The following is a 12,124-nucleotide window of genomic DNA, read 5'->3' as shown; positions in this document are numbered from 1 at the left end:
CCAGCCGTCCCGATGGAGCAGCCTGCCTGGCTACCTGGTGGTGTGGTGCGTGAAACTTCCTTCCCTCCTCCTCACAGCCCAACAAACAGACGCGAAGGGGGCGGCCACTTGAAGAAATGCATGTTGACATTTTTATTAACCAGAAAGGAGGTGACCAGTCAGCTGGATCGTTTTCAGAGGGGACATGCGTGTCCCCCAGCAGCCCCTGCGGCGATTCCGGCGCTTCGCACACCCAGTGCTGCTCTGGGAACTTGCTCCCCGTCTCTCTGCGTTACCCCCTTCCCTCTCCACCCTTCACCTGGGGTCCCAGCCCCTGAAGATCTCCCTTCTCTTCTTGGCTCCGTCTAGGTGTCCTCATGATGACGACCAGAGAATGAGCCGGGAAGACCGGGGGCGTGCAGAGGGGGCCCGACAGAGCCTTCCAGAAGGGGGAGGGGAAGGTGCACTGCCCTCGCCACCTTGCACCAGGGCGGTTCCATTTCTGTCAGTTTCCTGTGTTGGGTTTCCACGTAAGCGTCTGATTACTACGTGTCCCAAGGCTAATAGAGTCTAACAGCAGCTGGCTCAACCCAGGTCTCACCAGGGGCCGCTGAAAACCCGAAGGTAAAGGCCCAGGGGCTGGGGGGCCCTGAGGTGGCCCCTGAAGCAGTGGGAGAAAGAGAAGAGGGCTGCTCCCTGCTGCCCAGGTCTGTCTGGGGCAAGGGCCACCTCTCACCCTGCTCTGGCCAAGCCTGCCTGCCTGTGACCTCCCCCGGGGCCGGACCATGAACCCCTGTGGCAGCGGCATCCTCCCTTCTAGACAAGGGGGCACAGGGCCGTCACGGGAGTTTACCCACAGGTGAAACCCAAGCTACGCTCCGGGTCACGGGGTTGCTGAGGGAGCCTGGGCAAGCTTTCCCCTCCCACTGCCTGCAGAAGGAAGGGAATAATTAGAGACTATTAAAGGGAATTAAACCCCACCTTCAGAGATAGCCTAATGGCCCCCCCACCCTCTTCTCACATCCAGGCCCCTCCCTGCTACATCTGGAACAGCCGGCTGCCCTCACAGGCAGAGTCCAGAACCCAAGGCCCAGGAGCCCGGGACGCGGAAGCCTGGCATCAGCTTCTGTCCAGTGCCTCAGGCCTCTCTGCCAGCCTGGCATCCCCCCTCCTGCCAGGCTTCCTGCCTTTGATGCCCTCCCAGGCCTCACTTTGACCTCGTCGCATTTTTGAGCTGGAAGCAGCCAGCACTTGTAATTAAAGGCTTTCCAAGCAGATAACAAGCACCCTTCTGAGGACAGAGTCAGGCATTAAAGGGTTTTTGTTGCTTTTTTTTTTTTTCTTTTTAAAGCAAACCCTCCGCAGCTGGCTTCTCCTGTCCTTATGGGCCTATGTAAACCGGCTGAGGGGGCTGGGAGGTCACAGCCCGGGGGTCCCCTGCAGGAGAAGACAGCCCTGGTCCTTCAGAAGCCACAGGTGGCCCAGGCCCAGGGCCCTCACATCGGAGCCCAGGCTCCCTGAGCCCCATTCCTGGCAGGTGGAAGAGAGGACGGACAACCGGCAAGCACAAAGGGCCCCTCAGGACGGAGGGGGAGCGATGCAAAGCGGACGCCTGCCGAGGCCACGCATCGCCGTCCTCGAACACGCCAGAGCTGTTGGTCTTTCCAGGTCCTCTGGGAGCTGTGATGGAGAGGGGGGAGGGAGGACGGAGGGTGGTCCTTCTCGGGCGGGCAGGCCGCTCCAGAGGTGAGGCTGTGTGGTGCCCATCCTGTGTCCCCGTGCCCACAGTGGCCAGCACGGTTGCAGGCACTTGAGGGATGTGCCTAGTAGACGTCCCCCTGGAGGATGGAGGCCAGGTAGAGGTCCCTCGCTTTCACTCTGGCGGGCTTCCCAACAGGCGGGCAGAGAGGATGGCGGGTAGGGAGCAGGCTCAGGGCACCATGTGCCACCACTTGAAGGCGAAGGGCTGCCGGCGCACGTTGGTCCCGCAGTGGATCTCCCCGAGCAGCTTGTGGTAGGACAGGTAGTCGTCGATGAAGACGCAGTGGAGGCCCAGCGGCTCCAGCAGGGACCGCACCTTCTCCTCCAGGCAGCAGCGGCCGTTGATGATGGGCCCGTAGGGCTTGGGGATGCCCAGGTACTTGCCTAAGACCACCATGTTCACCTGCAGAAGAGACAAGGCGACCGGGAGGCCCGGCTGGCTGCGGACACTTGGCACATGGGGAACCCTTCTGGCCTGTGGCTCTGGCAGACACCCCCCCAGGGCCTGTCCCACCCTGGCCAGCATCCCTGGGCCACCAGGGCCGGGGCTCTCTCAGAATGAAGGTCCTGCCCAGCTGGCGTGGCTCAGTAGTTGAGCATCAACCTATGAACCAGGAGGTCATGGTTTGATTCCTGGTCGGGGCGTGCAGGGGGCAGCAGATGGATGATTCTCTCTCATCACTGATGTTTCTATCTCTCTCTGTCCCTCTCCTTTCCTCTCTGAAATCAATAAAAATGTATTTTAAAAGAAAGAACGAAGAAGGTCTATGGAAGTAGAGAAGAAATGGATTCATGGCTGGAAGAGAGGATTGACAACCGGCAGGGCTGTTAGTAACATACACGGGAAATTTATATAAAGACACACCTTCCTCTAACACTTTCTTCCATCTCTCAGAAAGTTGTCATAACAACTTGGTTAGAACAAGAGTTTACCATCATCCGTCAGAAACCTGTACAGAAAAATATGCCATCGCCCTAGCTGGTTTGGCTCAGTGGATAGAGCGTCGGCCTGCGGACTAAAGGTTCCCAGGTTCGATTCCGGTCAAGGGCACGTGTCTGGGTTGCAGGCTTGATCCCCAGTAGGGGGCGTGCAGGAGGCAGCCAATCAATGATTCTCTCTCATCATTGATGTTTCTATCTCTCTCTCCCTCTCCCTTCCTCTCTGAAATCAATAAAAAAAATATTTAAAATATATATATATACCATCTACATTCTACACGGTCTACGGTGTGACTGTCCTTGTAGGGCTGGTGCATTTGTTCAGGCACAGCGCTCAACTGTCCCTGGAAGCCCTGATAATTATCACCATGTGTTGAGCATCTGCTATGTGCCCAATGTATCATCACCAAACCGCACAGCCTTCCTCTGAGGCTGTGCCTGGGACAGGTTAAGTAACATGCTCAAGGCCACACAGAGAAGTGGGAGATTGAAATTTGGTTTGGTCTGACCCACACCAAAACTCACACACTTTATCCTCTGCCAGAATGGAGCACTTTGGCGGCCTGGGGCTGAGACTGGGGTAAGGAGCTGGGAGCCCTTGGGGGTACCTGGGTTTATCTCCAGTGGCAACTCTGCTTCCTTATTTGGGGGCCCTGGCTGGGGGCCCTAGAGGTGGGGAAGGGACATCTCCCCACTGCAGGGTGTGGAGGTTTCTCAGATCCGCTTGATGGCCAGAGGAGGGGACATTCTGGACCCGCTTCTAGAGGGTAGTGCTGGGTCATCTCAGTGTGGGGTGGGCTGCCCTGGACTCTGTGGCGTTCTAATCTCTAAGCCCTAGCCCCTCACCCCTAAGTCTGCCCTGCAGAGCCATCTAGGCTGGGACCAACATTAAGCTGGGGGGGTCTCAGGCCAGCTCCATGGCCTTGGCCCCGAGCGACCCACCTGCTCACTAATGGACCAGAACTTGCCAGGGGAGGGGTGGGGCCGGAAGGCTAAGGGGAGGGCGAAGAGCCAGGTGCGGGGTTCAGGACAGAGCCAGCCGGTGGGCCCCTCCTGGATGAGGACTCGGGAGACTGGAGGCTGCCCCCTGGCTCGCTGGGGACCTTGAGCAAGCCAACCCCTCCCCTCTGTGGCCTCAGTTCCCCCATCTGACAAATGGGGGGTTAACTGAGCATTCCCTGCAGGCCCTTCCAGTAAACACAGACAGGGACCCTATGGTGTGTGTTGGGGAGTGGGCTTCTGGCAGGTGTGGGCAAGGCCACAGCCAAAGGAGGGCTGACCAAGGTCATGGGCTCTGACCCAGGCCTTACCAGCAACCCTCAGCCAGACCGGAGCTGGTCACCCCTTAGACCTCTGCTGTCCGGTACGGTAGCCACTAGCCACCTGTGACTGTTAAAACTCAAATTAAAGTAAAAATTTGGTCGGCCACATTTCAAGTACTCAGGAGCCACACGTGGCTCAGTGGCTCCCAGGTCATACTGTGCAAATACAGAGCATGTCCATCATCCCAGAAAGTTCTCACGGCACTGCCTCAGGACGGTGGTTCTCCACCAGGGGCGATTTTGCCCCCGGGGCATTTTGGTTGTCACAACAAGGGGGGTGCTGCTGGCATCTGGCAGGCAAGGACAGAGATCCCGACACCCTTTCCCAAGGGAATAATGGGCACTTTGGCCAGGACGGTGCCGATAGCATCAGGCCCCTCCCAGGGGCCAGGCTGCTGAGCTCACAGGCTCTCACCTGCTTGTCAGCTGCCGAGTTAATGACAGCCCGGGGGGGTGGCTGCCGCCTGCCCCACCTGCTGGACTCGGGAGCCCCACTGGGGAGCAGAGAAGGCGGCTGAGGCCCAGAAACGGAAGCCCAAAACATTTGGACCCAAACCACGCTTCCTTTTCCCATTTGGGGAAAACCACGCCCTGCGTCGTGGGGCTGCCCTGCGCCTGCGGGATGTTGTGCAGCGTCCCTGCCCTCCCCCACTGGGTGCCAGCGGCACCCCCTTACTGAGGCGATCCAAATGCCCTGGGGGCAAAGTGGCCCGGGTTGAGAGCCACGGATGGGCGGTCTGTACTGGCACGGTAAGCACACACATGCTGGAGGGTGCGGGCCGCCCCGCCTGTGCCACCTGTCCCTGTACAGAGGGTGCTCTTCTCTTCTCTGGAGGCCCAACGGGGTCCCCACCCGGCCCCTGCCAGGCCCCAAGAACCAGAACAAGCCCATGCTCTCACCATGTCGGGGAAGAAGGCTTCTGCGTAGGGGCCCCTCAGGTGGAAGAGCTGGGGGATGTCCACAATGTCCCGCTCCGTCAGGCCCAGCTCCCGCTTCAGCACCTCCCGGTTCCAGTCGATGCATTTCTGGGGGAGTGAGTGAGGGTCCAAGGCTTGCAGAGTGCCTGCTCTGTGCAGCCTCTGCGCCTTTTAGCTCCTTTTAGCGCCTTTGATCTTTGTGCCATTGCTACCCCAAGGTGGGGAAACTGAGGCTCAAATGACCTTCCCTAGGGCCCTACCCTACCCTTCTCAGCAGCCCCTAGCCGTTCTCTCTGGATGATGGGGGACCCCCAAGAACAGGCAGCAGGCCTGCCCCTCACCTGCACAAACTGACTGTCGCTCTGGAGGTTTCTGTCGGCCAGCATTTCATTAATGCTTCTCTTCACCTGCTGCTCTAACCCTGAGAGAGAGAGAGAGAGAGAGAGAGAGAGAGAGAGAGAGAGAGAGAGAGAGAGAGACTGTACATGGGCTCAGGGAGTCCTGCCCAGGCCACCGTGGGCCCAGGCCTTCATGATCTGGGCCAGACTTTCCTCCCCACCTCAGTGCCAGGGCCTGAAGCAAGGATGGAGAAAGCCAGAGAAGGAAACCCTGATAGGACCTGGCTCTGGCTGCCAGTCAATCCTGGGGATGGATCACAGACCCCTCGGGAAGGGACACCTGGGCTCAGGGCCTAACAATCGCCGTACGGTTACCATTATTGAACATCCACCATGTTCTGGGACTCGCACCAAGTTTATTATTAACCTTTAAAGCACTGCTAGGTAGGGTTCATTATCCCCCCAATTCAGAAAAGAGGAAACGGGGGCACTGAGAGGTCCAGAATGCATCCGTGATATCACAGCCAGCAAATGGCAAGACCAGGATTTGGACCCAGGTCTCTCCAGGCCGCAGGCTACTCCACATTCCTTCCCAGGCTCCGTTCCTCAGGGGAGAGCTCTGAGCTCTGTGGTGGGGAGGGGAAGATGCTCAGAAGGGCCAACGGGCCTTTGGAGGGTCCGTCAGTTCCCAAAGGAGGGTCTACAGAGGGGCCCTGACCACCCACCTGGCTTCTGGGCCCTCTTCCCTTAAGCCCCTAGCCCTGCTGCTCCCTGCGGCACGGCCCTGGGAAAGCCACTTCCCTCTGAGTCCCGGTCTCCTCGTCTGTGAAAAGGGATAAGGAGAGGGCGTGGGAGATCCGAAGGGGTAAGAACGAGTGCCCAGCACAGAATGGCACAGGAGCATGCTCACTGCTTCCTGCTCTTTTCCTGTCCCAGGGTGTGGCCAGGGACCGCCCACTGTATGGAGGAGGTCACCCCCTTGGGTGTTCCTCGGGCAGATCACCACCTCTCGGCTCCCCTTTCCTAGCCCAAGAGAGGGAGCGCCCTCATCCTTGGCTCCCACGTGAGAGTCAGGAGAATTAGTGATGTCAGGCTCTCAGCTCAGATCTGCAGACAAAGGGCCTGTAGACGGGGCACAGTCAGGAAAGGCATCAGCGGTGCCCAGGGCTGGCAGTGTCAGGGCAGCGTCTCCGCAGGACGCCTGGGTCATTGGCACTCACCATCAAACTGGACCGCCTTCCCGTAGCCCTCCGCTTTCTTCTCTTGGAACAGTTTAAGGCAAGCGCTGGGGCTCGCCAGGAGCAGCCGGAAGCCCTGGCACAGAGGGAGGGAGAAGAACTCAGTGCACGGGTTCCCCCTAGAAGCTGGAGACCCCAAACTCAGGAGGGGCCTGAGTTCAGAGGCCAGACCGCGCACGGGACACTCCTCTCACCTCAACGTCACCCACCGGCTACAAAGAACTACCAACAGGTCCTCTAAGCTGGTTCAGGCCTCTAGGCCTTTGTCCATGGCATTCTCCCTGCCTGGGGGTCCTTCCCTGCTTTACCCACCTGGGAATTCAGCCCCCCTCCCAGGCTGCTTGCTCCCTGAAGGCTGTGCCCTCCCTGGCCATCTCTGCAAGGCGGTCAACTGAGGGATTAACATATTGGCCCGGAGCCCACTGTCTGGGTTTGAATCCTACCCTACCTGTTAATTGCCCTTCTGAGCCTCAGTTTCCTCATCTACAAAATGGGGACAATGATAATAGTAGCCACCTCATGAGAATTAAGTGAATTAAAACATCCTATCTAATAAAAGAGTAATATGCAAATTGACTGTCACTCAAACACACAAGATGGCTGCCCCCATGTGGTCAAAGATGGCTGCCCCCATGTAGACACAAGATGGCCAGCAGGGGAGGGCAGTTGGGAGGGACCAGGCCTGCAGGAGAGGGCAGTTGGGGAGGGGGGAACCAGACCAGCAGGGGAGAGCAGTTAGAGGCGATGAGGCTGGCAGGGGAGGGCAGTTGGGGGCGACCAGGCCTGCAGGGGAGGGCAGTTAGTGGTGACCAGGCCTGCAGGGGAGGGCAGTTAGGGGCAATCAGGCTGGCAGGGGAGCAGTTAGGCATCAATCAGGCTGGCAGGGGAGTGGTTAGGGGGTGATCAGGCTGTCAGGCAGAAGCAGTTAGGGGCAATCAGGAAGGCAGGCAGGCAAGCAGTTGGGAGCCAGCAGTCCCAGATTGGAGAGGGTGCAGGCTGGGCTGAGGGACACACACCCCTGTGCATGAATTTCGTGCACCAGGCCTCTAGTGTACACACAATAGGTGCTCAGTAAATGTTACCAATTTTTTATCAGTGTCATTTCACAAGGGTTTTGGCTGAGAGGTGGGGATCAGAGGAAACACCCAGTAAGTGTGAGAATGTGTGTGAGTAGTGAGCCACTGAGTGCCCTCCTGACCTGAGCTCTGACCTCCTCCAAGAAGCCCTCCAAGATTAATGCCCCCTGGCCTCAGGGGTACCCTGCCTCTGAGCTCAGTATGGATTAGGTGTTGAGTTGGTCCCAAGTAGCTTTGCCCTGTTTCGTCCCATCAGGTCAGGCAAGGGCAGAGGTGGTTCACGCAGGAGAGGGGGCACACCTTTTGGTCGGAGGTGGGCACAAAGGTCAGGAATTCATCCACGTGGCCCACGGAGAGCCAGTCAGAGTAGAGCTCCACGGGCGCCTGCACCTGCTGGGCCTTCAGGAAGTCACGCACCACCTTGGCCATTCGCCGCCCACCTGACCTGCCGGGGAGGGAGAGAGTGGCCATCACCTCATGGTGACCTGTGGGTGTGGGGGTCAGATGCAGGGCCCTGATGTCTTCCACATCTCAGAGTTTTCGAGGATGTAGCTCATCTGAGGGTGTGGAATCTGCATTTTGACAAGCATCTTAGCTGACTCAAGAGAACCACTGCCCACTCAGTTTGTGGTTCTTGAGATGAAGTCTGAGCATTTTCAAACCAGCCTTTATTAGCAGAGACAGGGAAGGAGGGAGGGACGAGGGTGGCCTAGAACAGGGGACAGGGGACAGGGGCGCAGGAGCTGGAGTCCCAGAGCTGTGGAGACGTTACCCAGGAAGGTACCCTGCCACCAGGAAGGGCCATGTCCCTATTTCACAGATGAGGCAGCTGAAGCCTTGTCTAAAGTCAGAACAATATATTATTCTTTGGGCACTTTCCACTCTCCTTGACACAAGTAACCATGTGTAAACACACGTTCAGAGATTTTTTTCAATATGTTTTACAAAAAAGGGATCACATTTCTTGCCCTGGCTTGTCAGTTTAAGGACACACGGATGAACTCCCAGCCCGCATCCAATCTGGTGGTTCTACCTTAAACAGAACACAATCCGGCCTTGCCCAGGCTCCTCCTCTGCCACCACCCAGCCAGTGACACCTCCCTCACCTAAATAATCCCAGTGGCCTTTCCCTTTTCCCATTATCCCAGCTTTCGGCCTTGCTCCTCCGCAGCCTAACCAGAGGGAAGTTTTTAAATATGTCAGAGCATATCCCTCCTCTGGACAAAACCCTCACATCACTCCCATCTCACTAACGGTAAATGCAAAGTCTTCACAAGGACCTGCACAGCCCCACCAATTCTGATGTCCCCCCTCCTGCCACTCTCCTCTTCAATCTCTCAGTTCCAGCCACGCTGACCTCCTGCTGTCTCTCGAATATAGCAGGCACATTCCTACCTCAGGGCCTTTGCACATGCTATTCTTTCTACTAAGAATTGCTGCCCACTCCCCACAAGTTTAATTCAAATGCTACCTTCTTCCACTATGAGGCCTTTGAAATTAAAACAATCCCTCAACCCTCTTACCAGCTTTATTTTTCTCTACACCATCCACTATTGGTTGGCACACTTGATGTCTTATTGTCTGGCATCCCACTAGGATGCAAGTTCTAAGAGGGCTGGAATTTTTGTCTATGCTCACTCCGTATCTCTTATATAATAGATGCTAAAAGTATATCTGTGAATGATGTGAATGATATCCATTCCTTCGAACCACTGTGTGCTAATCCAGGGCCGATATAACTCGAATATGTCACAGACACCGTCTAGAAGGGAGTCCCAGCAAGGTAGAACTACCAGATTGGACAACACTGCTTTGATTTTGGGAATGGGATTGTGGGAAATATTTTTCTTGTATTTCTGTTATCTTAATAGAGTGCTGGTAATTTTATTTTATTTAGTTACTAGGAGCCCGTTGCACAAAGTTTTGTACAATAGACTTTTCCTTCACCTGGCTGCCAGCACCAGTTATCCGCCAGCAGCAGTTTTCCTCTGGCCACCCGCCGATCAGAGCGCCTCCCGCCAGCACGATTGGCCACCCCGAGAGGAACTCCGATCGGGAGGCGCTCCGATCAGGCGGGTGGCCAGAGGAAAACTGCTGCTGGCGGAAAACTGGTGCCGGCAGCCACGCAATCGGCCACCCCGAGTTCCGCCACCAGCGTCTTCCACAGCACCAGCCTAAGCAGCGCCGGCCGTTTAAGCTGGGGGGAGGAGCGGGGGTCTACCGCCAGCCAATTGGCCACTCTGAGTCCCACCCCCCCCCCCCCGTGCTTCCAGCCGGCCCAATCGTGGGCGTAGCGGAGTGATGGTAATTTGCATATTACCATTTTATTAGGTATGATGATTTATTTATTTAATCCTCACCTGAGGGTATTTTTCCATTTTTTTAATTTTATTTATTTATTTATTTTTTTTTAGGGAAAGTAGAAGAGAGAGGGAAAGACAGAGAGAAACATCGATGTGAGAGAAACACACCAACTGGTTTCCTCCTGCACGTGCCCCGAGCAGGGCCCGGGCCAGGGAGGAGTCTGTAACCGAGGTATGTGCCTTTGACCAGAATCGAACCCGGGACCCTTTGGTCCTCAGGCCGAGGCTCTATCCACTGAGCCAAACCAGCTAGGGCCAGTGTTGGCAATTTTAAAAGACTTCTTACAAAACAGTGAGATGGTGGAGAAGAATTAGACTTTAGAAACTGCACATGAGCAGAAAGCGGCAGGAATCAGAGACATGGAGGGTGGCGGAAGGGCAGAGTCCCTCCTAGGCGTGCTCTACAGCCATCTGCCCGGCGGCAGGGGCCTGGACCAGAGGACTGCAACCCAGGAGGGATCGGACCTGGTCTCTGAGCTACATCAGAGCTGCCACCAGGAGGCAGCATTGCACAGAGATTGTTCTAAATGTGAGCACAGAGTGGAGAACCCACGATGAAGCATGGACCGGCATTAGTTGGGCACCGTGTGCCTGCCTGAGGCTCCCCACACTGTCCGAACCAGCCACTCGCTCACCTGCAGCCCATGCCGACCCCTGGGCCCTTTCGAGCTTGGCTAGGTCAGCAGATGTTTTGACCTCCTACAGGGAGAGGGCAACAGCTCTATCTCCTGCCTGTGCATCAAACTGCACATCTCCCCAGCTCTTCTGACTTTCAGGAGGCTGGAAATCTGGCTTTCTATGTGAGGCCTCCTGAGACATAGATATATATGTACATGTGTCATTAAGCCCACACAATTCTAGGCAGGCCAAAGACCGTGGACATCAGTTTGTGAGTGTCCTCCTAAGATTCTGTGACCTTCCAAATCGAAGAGTCTAGGCCTCCGAGTCTCTGATTCTCGAACCCATGCAGGAAGTTAAGACCGCTTCTCAGAGTGGAGACTTGTGTTCGCCGTGAGGGAGCTGGAGGGTGGATGCTGCGGTCAGTGTCCTACGCCCTGCGCCTCCCTCCCGCCCTGCCTCTCACTTGGGGAAGCTGCTGCCGACGAGGATCCGGCCCAGGGGGTACTCCTTGCCGCCCACGGTCACCGGTGGGCTGACGTCCAGGTTGCCGAAGGAGTCGAGGCCGGAGGCGCCAGCGAAAGGGATTTCCTGGGTTACGTATCCAAAGTCGGGGCCCTGTGGGAGGACCAGCAAGACACCACCCCACCCCCAGGAGGAAGGGTCAGTTAGAACAGGAAACCACCTCTATCCACTGTTCACAGACTCCCCCATTCTCTGAGCACCCTGCAATTCAAGTCCAAGCCAATGAGAGCACAATCACTAGAAAAGCCCCCAGTGTCTGGAAATTGGGTGACACCCTCCTGCAGAACCTGTGGGCCACAGACTACATCCAAGGGGACACTGGACAGCCTTTTGAACAGAAAGGCAATAAAAACAAAGCGGATTGAAGCTGTCCTCCTGGGGAAGCACTGAGCTCTGGACACATATTAGGAAGGGAAAAGATTGACAGCTCTTAGCTTCTGTTTCCAGCTGGGGCAGGGCGGGGGGTGGGGGGAATGACAAATTAACCCAAAGGAAGTAGAAAGAAGGAAAGGATAAAGATGCGAATGGAAGTCAGTGGGGAAATGCCCGGGTCGGGTCAAGCCCTTGACGCAGACTCACCCTGCAGGGCTCATTGTCCCTTTGCGGGGTCTCATCCCTGACCCCGCCAGGCTGGGGTGAATGTCCTGCTCTGTCTGCCTGAGCACCCAACTTCCCCACCACAGCCCCCCCTCAGACACCGGGGTTATCCGGGCAGTGGGGGCGTGGGGGCCGGTAACAGGCAGAGTCCCTGAGCTTCAGGGTCTTTCTAGGCTAGCTCAGCAGTAAAGCGCGGGAGCTATGGAGGCAGCCTCTCTGGTTTTGCATCTTGGTGCCACCACTAGCTGGGTGGCCTTGGGCCAGTAGCTTAACCTCTCTGAGCCTCAGGAAGGAGAGACTTGAGGTGCCCCCTGGATTAAATGAATAACCTTGTAAAGTTGGGGAGTGCCTGGACCTCAGTGCACAGTTGCTAGAGCTGCTCTTGTGTGTAGGAAACAGCACACGCCTGGCACACAGTAGGTGTTCAGAAAATCTTTGTTACCTGAAGAG

At 56.6% G+C, this 12,124-nt stretch overlaps 1 protein-coding gene across 1 annotated transcript in view; it reads right to left on the bottom strand.

The window, feature by feature from the left end:
• Positions 1 to 1,909: 1,909 nt before the first annotated feature.
• PADI1 (peptidyl arginine deiminase 1) overlaps positions 1,910 to 12,124 on the bottom strand; it is a 28,960-nt gene continuing 18,745 nt past the window's right edge. Inside the window, exons 11-16 of the mRNA XM_008148164.3 lie at positions 11,019 to 11,170; positions 7,872 to 8,016; positions 6,478 to 6,571; positions 5,261 to 5,340; positions 4,902 to 5,027; positions 1,910 to 2,143 (exon numbers count right to left, since the gene is read on the bottom strand). Of these exons, the coding sequence (XP_008146386.2) occupies positions 1,910 to 2,143; positions 4,902 to 5,027; positions 5,261 to 5,340; positions 6,478 to 6,571; positions 7,872 to 8,016; positions 11,019 to 11,170 (831 nt within the window). The remainder of the gene's footprint in view (positions 2,144 to 4,901; positions 5,028 to 5,260; positions 5,341 to 6,477; positions 6,572 to 7,871; positions 8,017 to 11,018; positions 11,171 to 12,124) is intronic.

This window comes from Eptesicus fuscus, chromosome 9 (assembly GCF_027574615.1).
Source record: "Eptesicus fuscus isolate TK198812 chromosome 9, DD_ASM_mEF_20220401, whole genome shotgun sequence".
NCBI classification, from domain to species: Eukaryota; Metazoa; Chordata; class Mammalia; order Chiroptera; family Vespertilionidae; genus Eptesicus; species Eptesicus fuscus.
The sequence above is the reverse complement of the archived record's forward strand: the minus strand, read 5'-3'. Positions and strand labels throughout refer to the sequence as shown.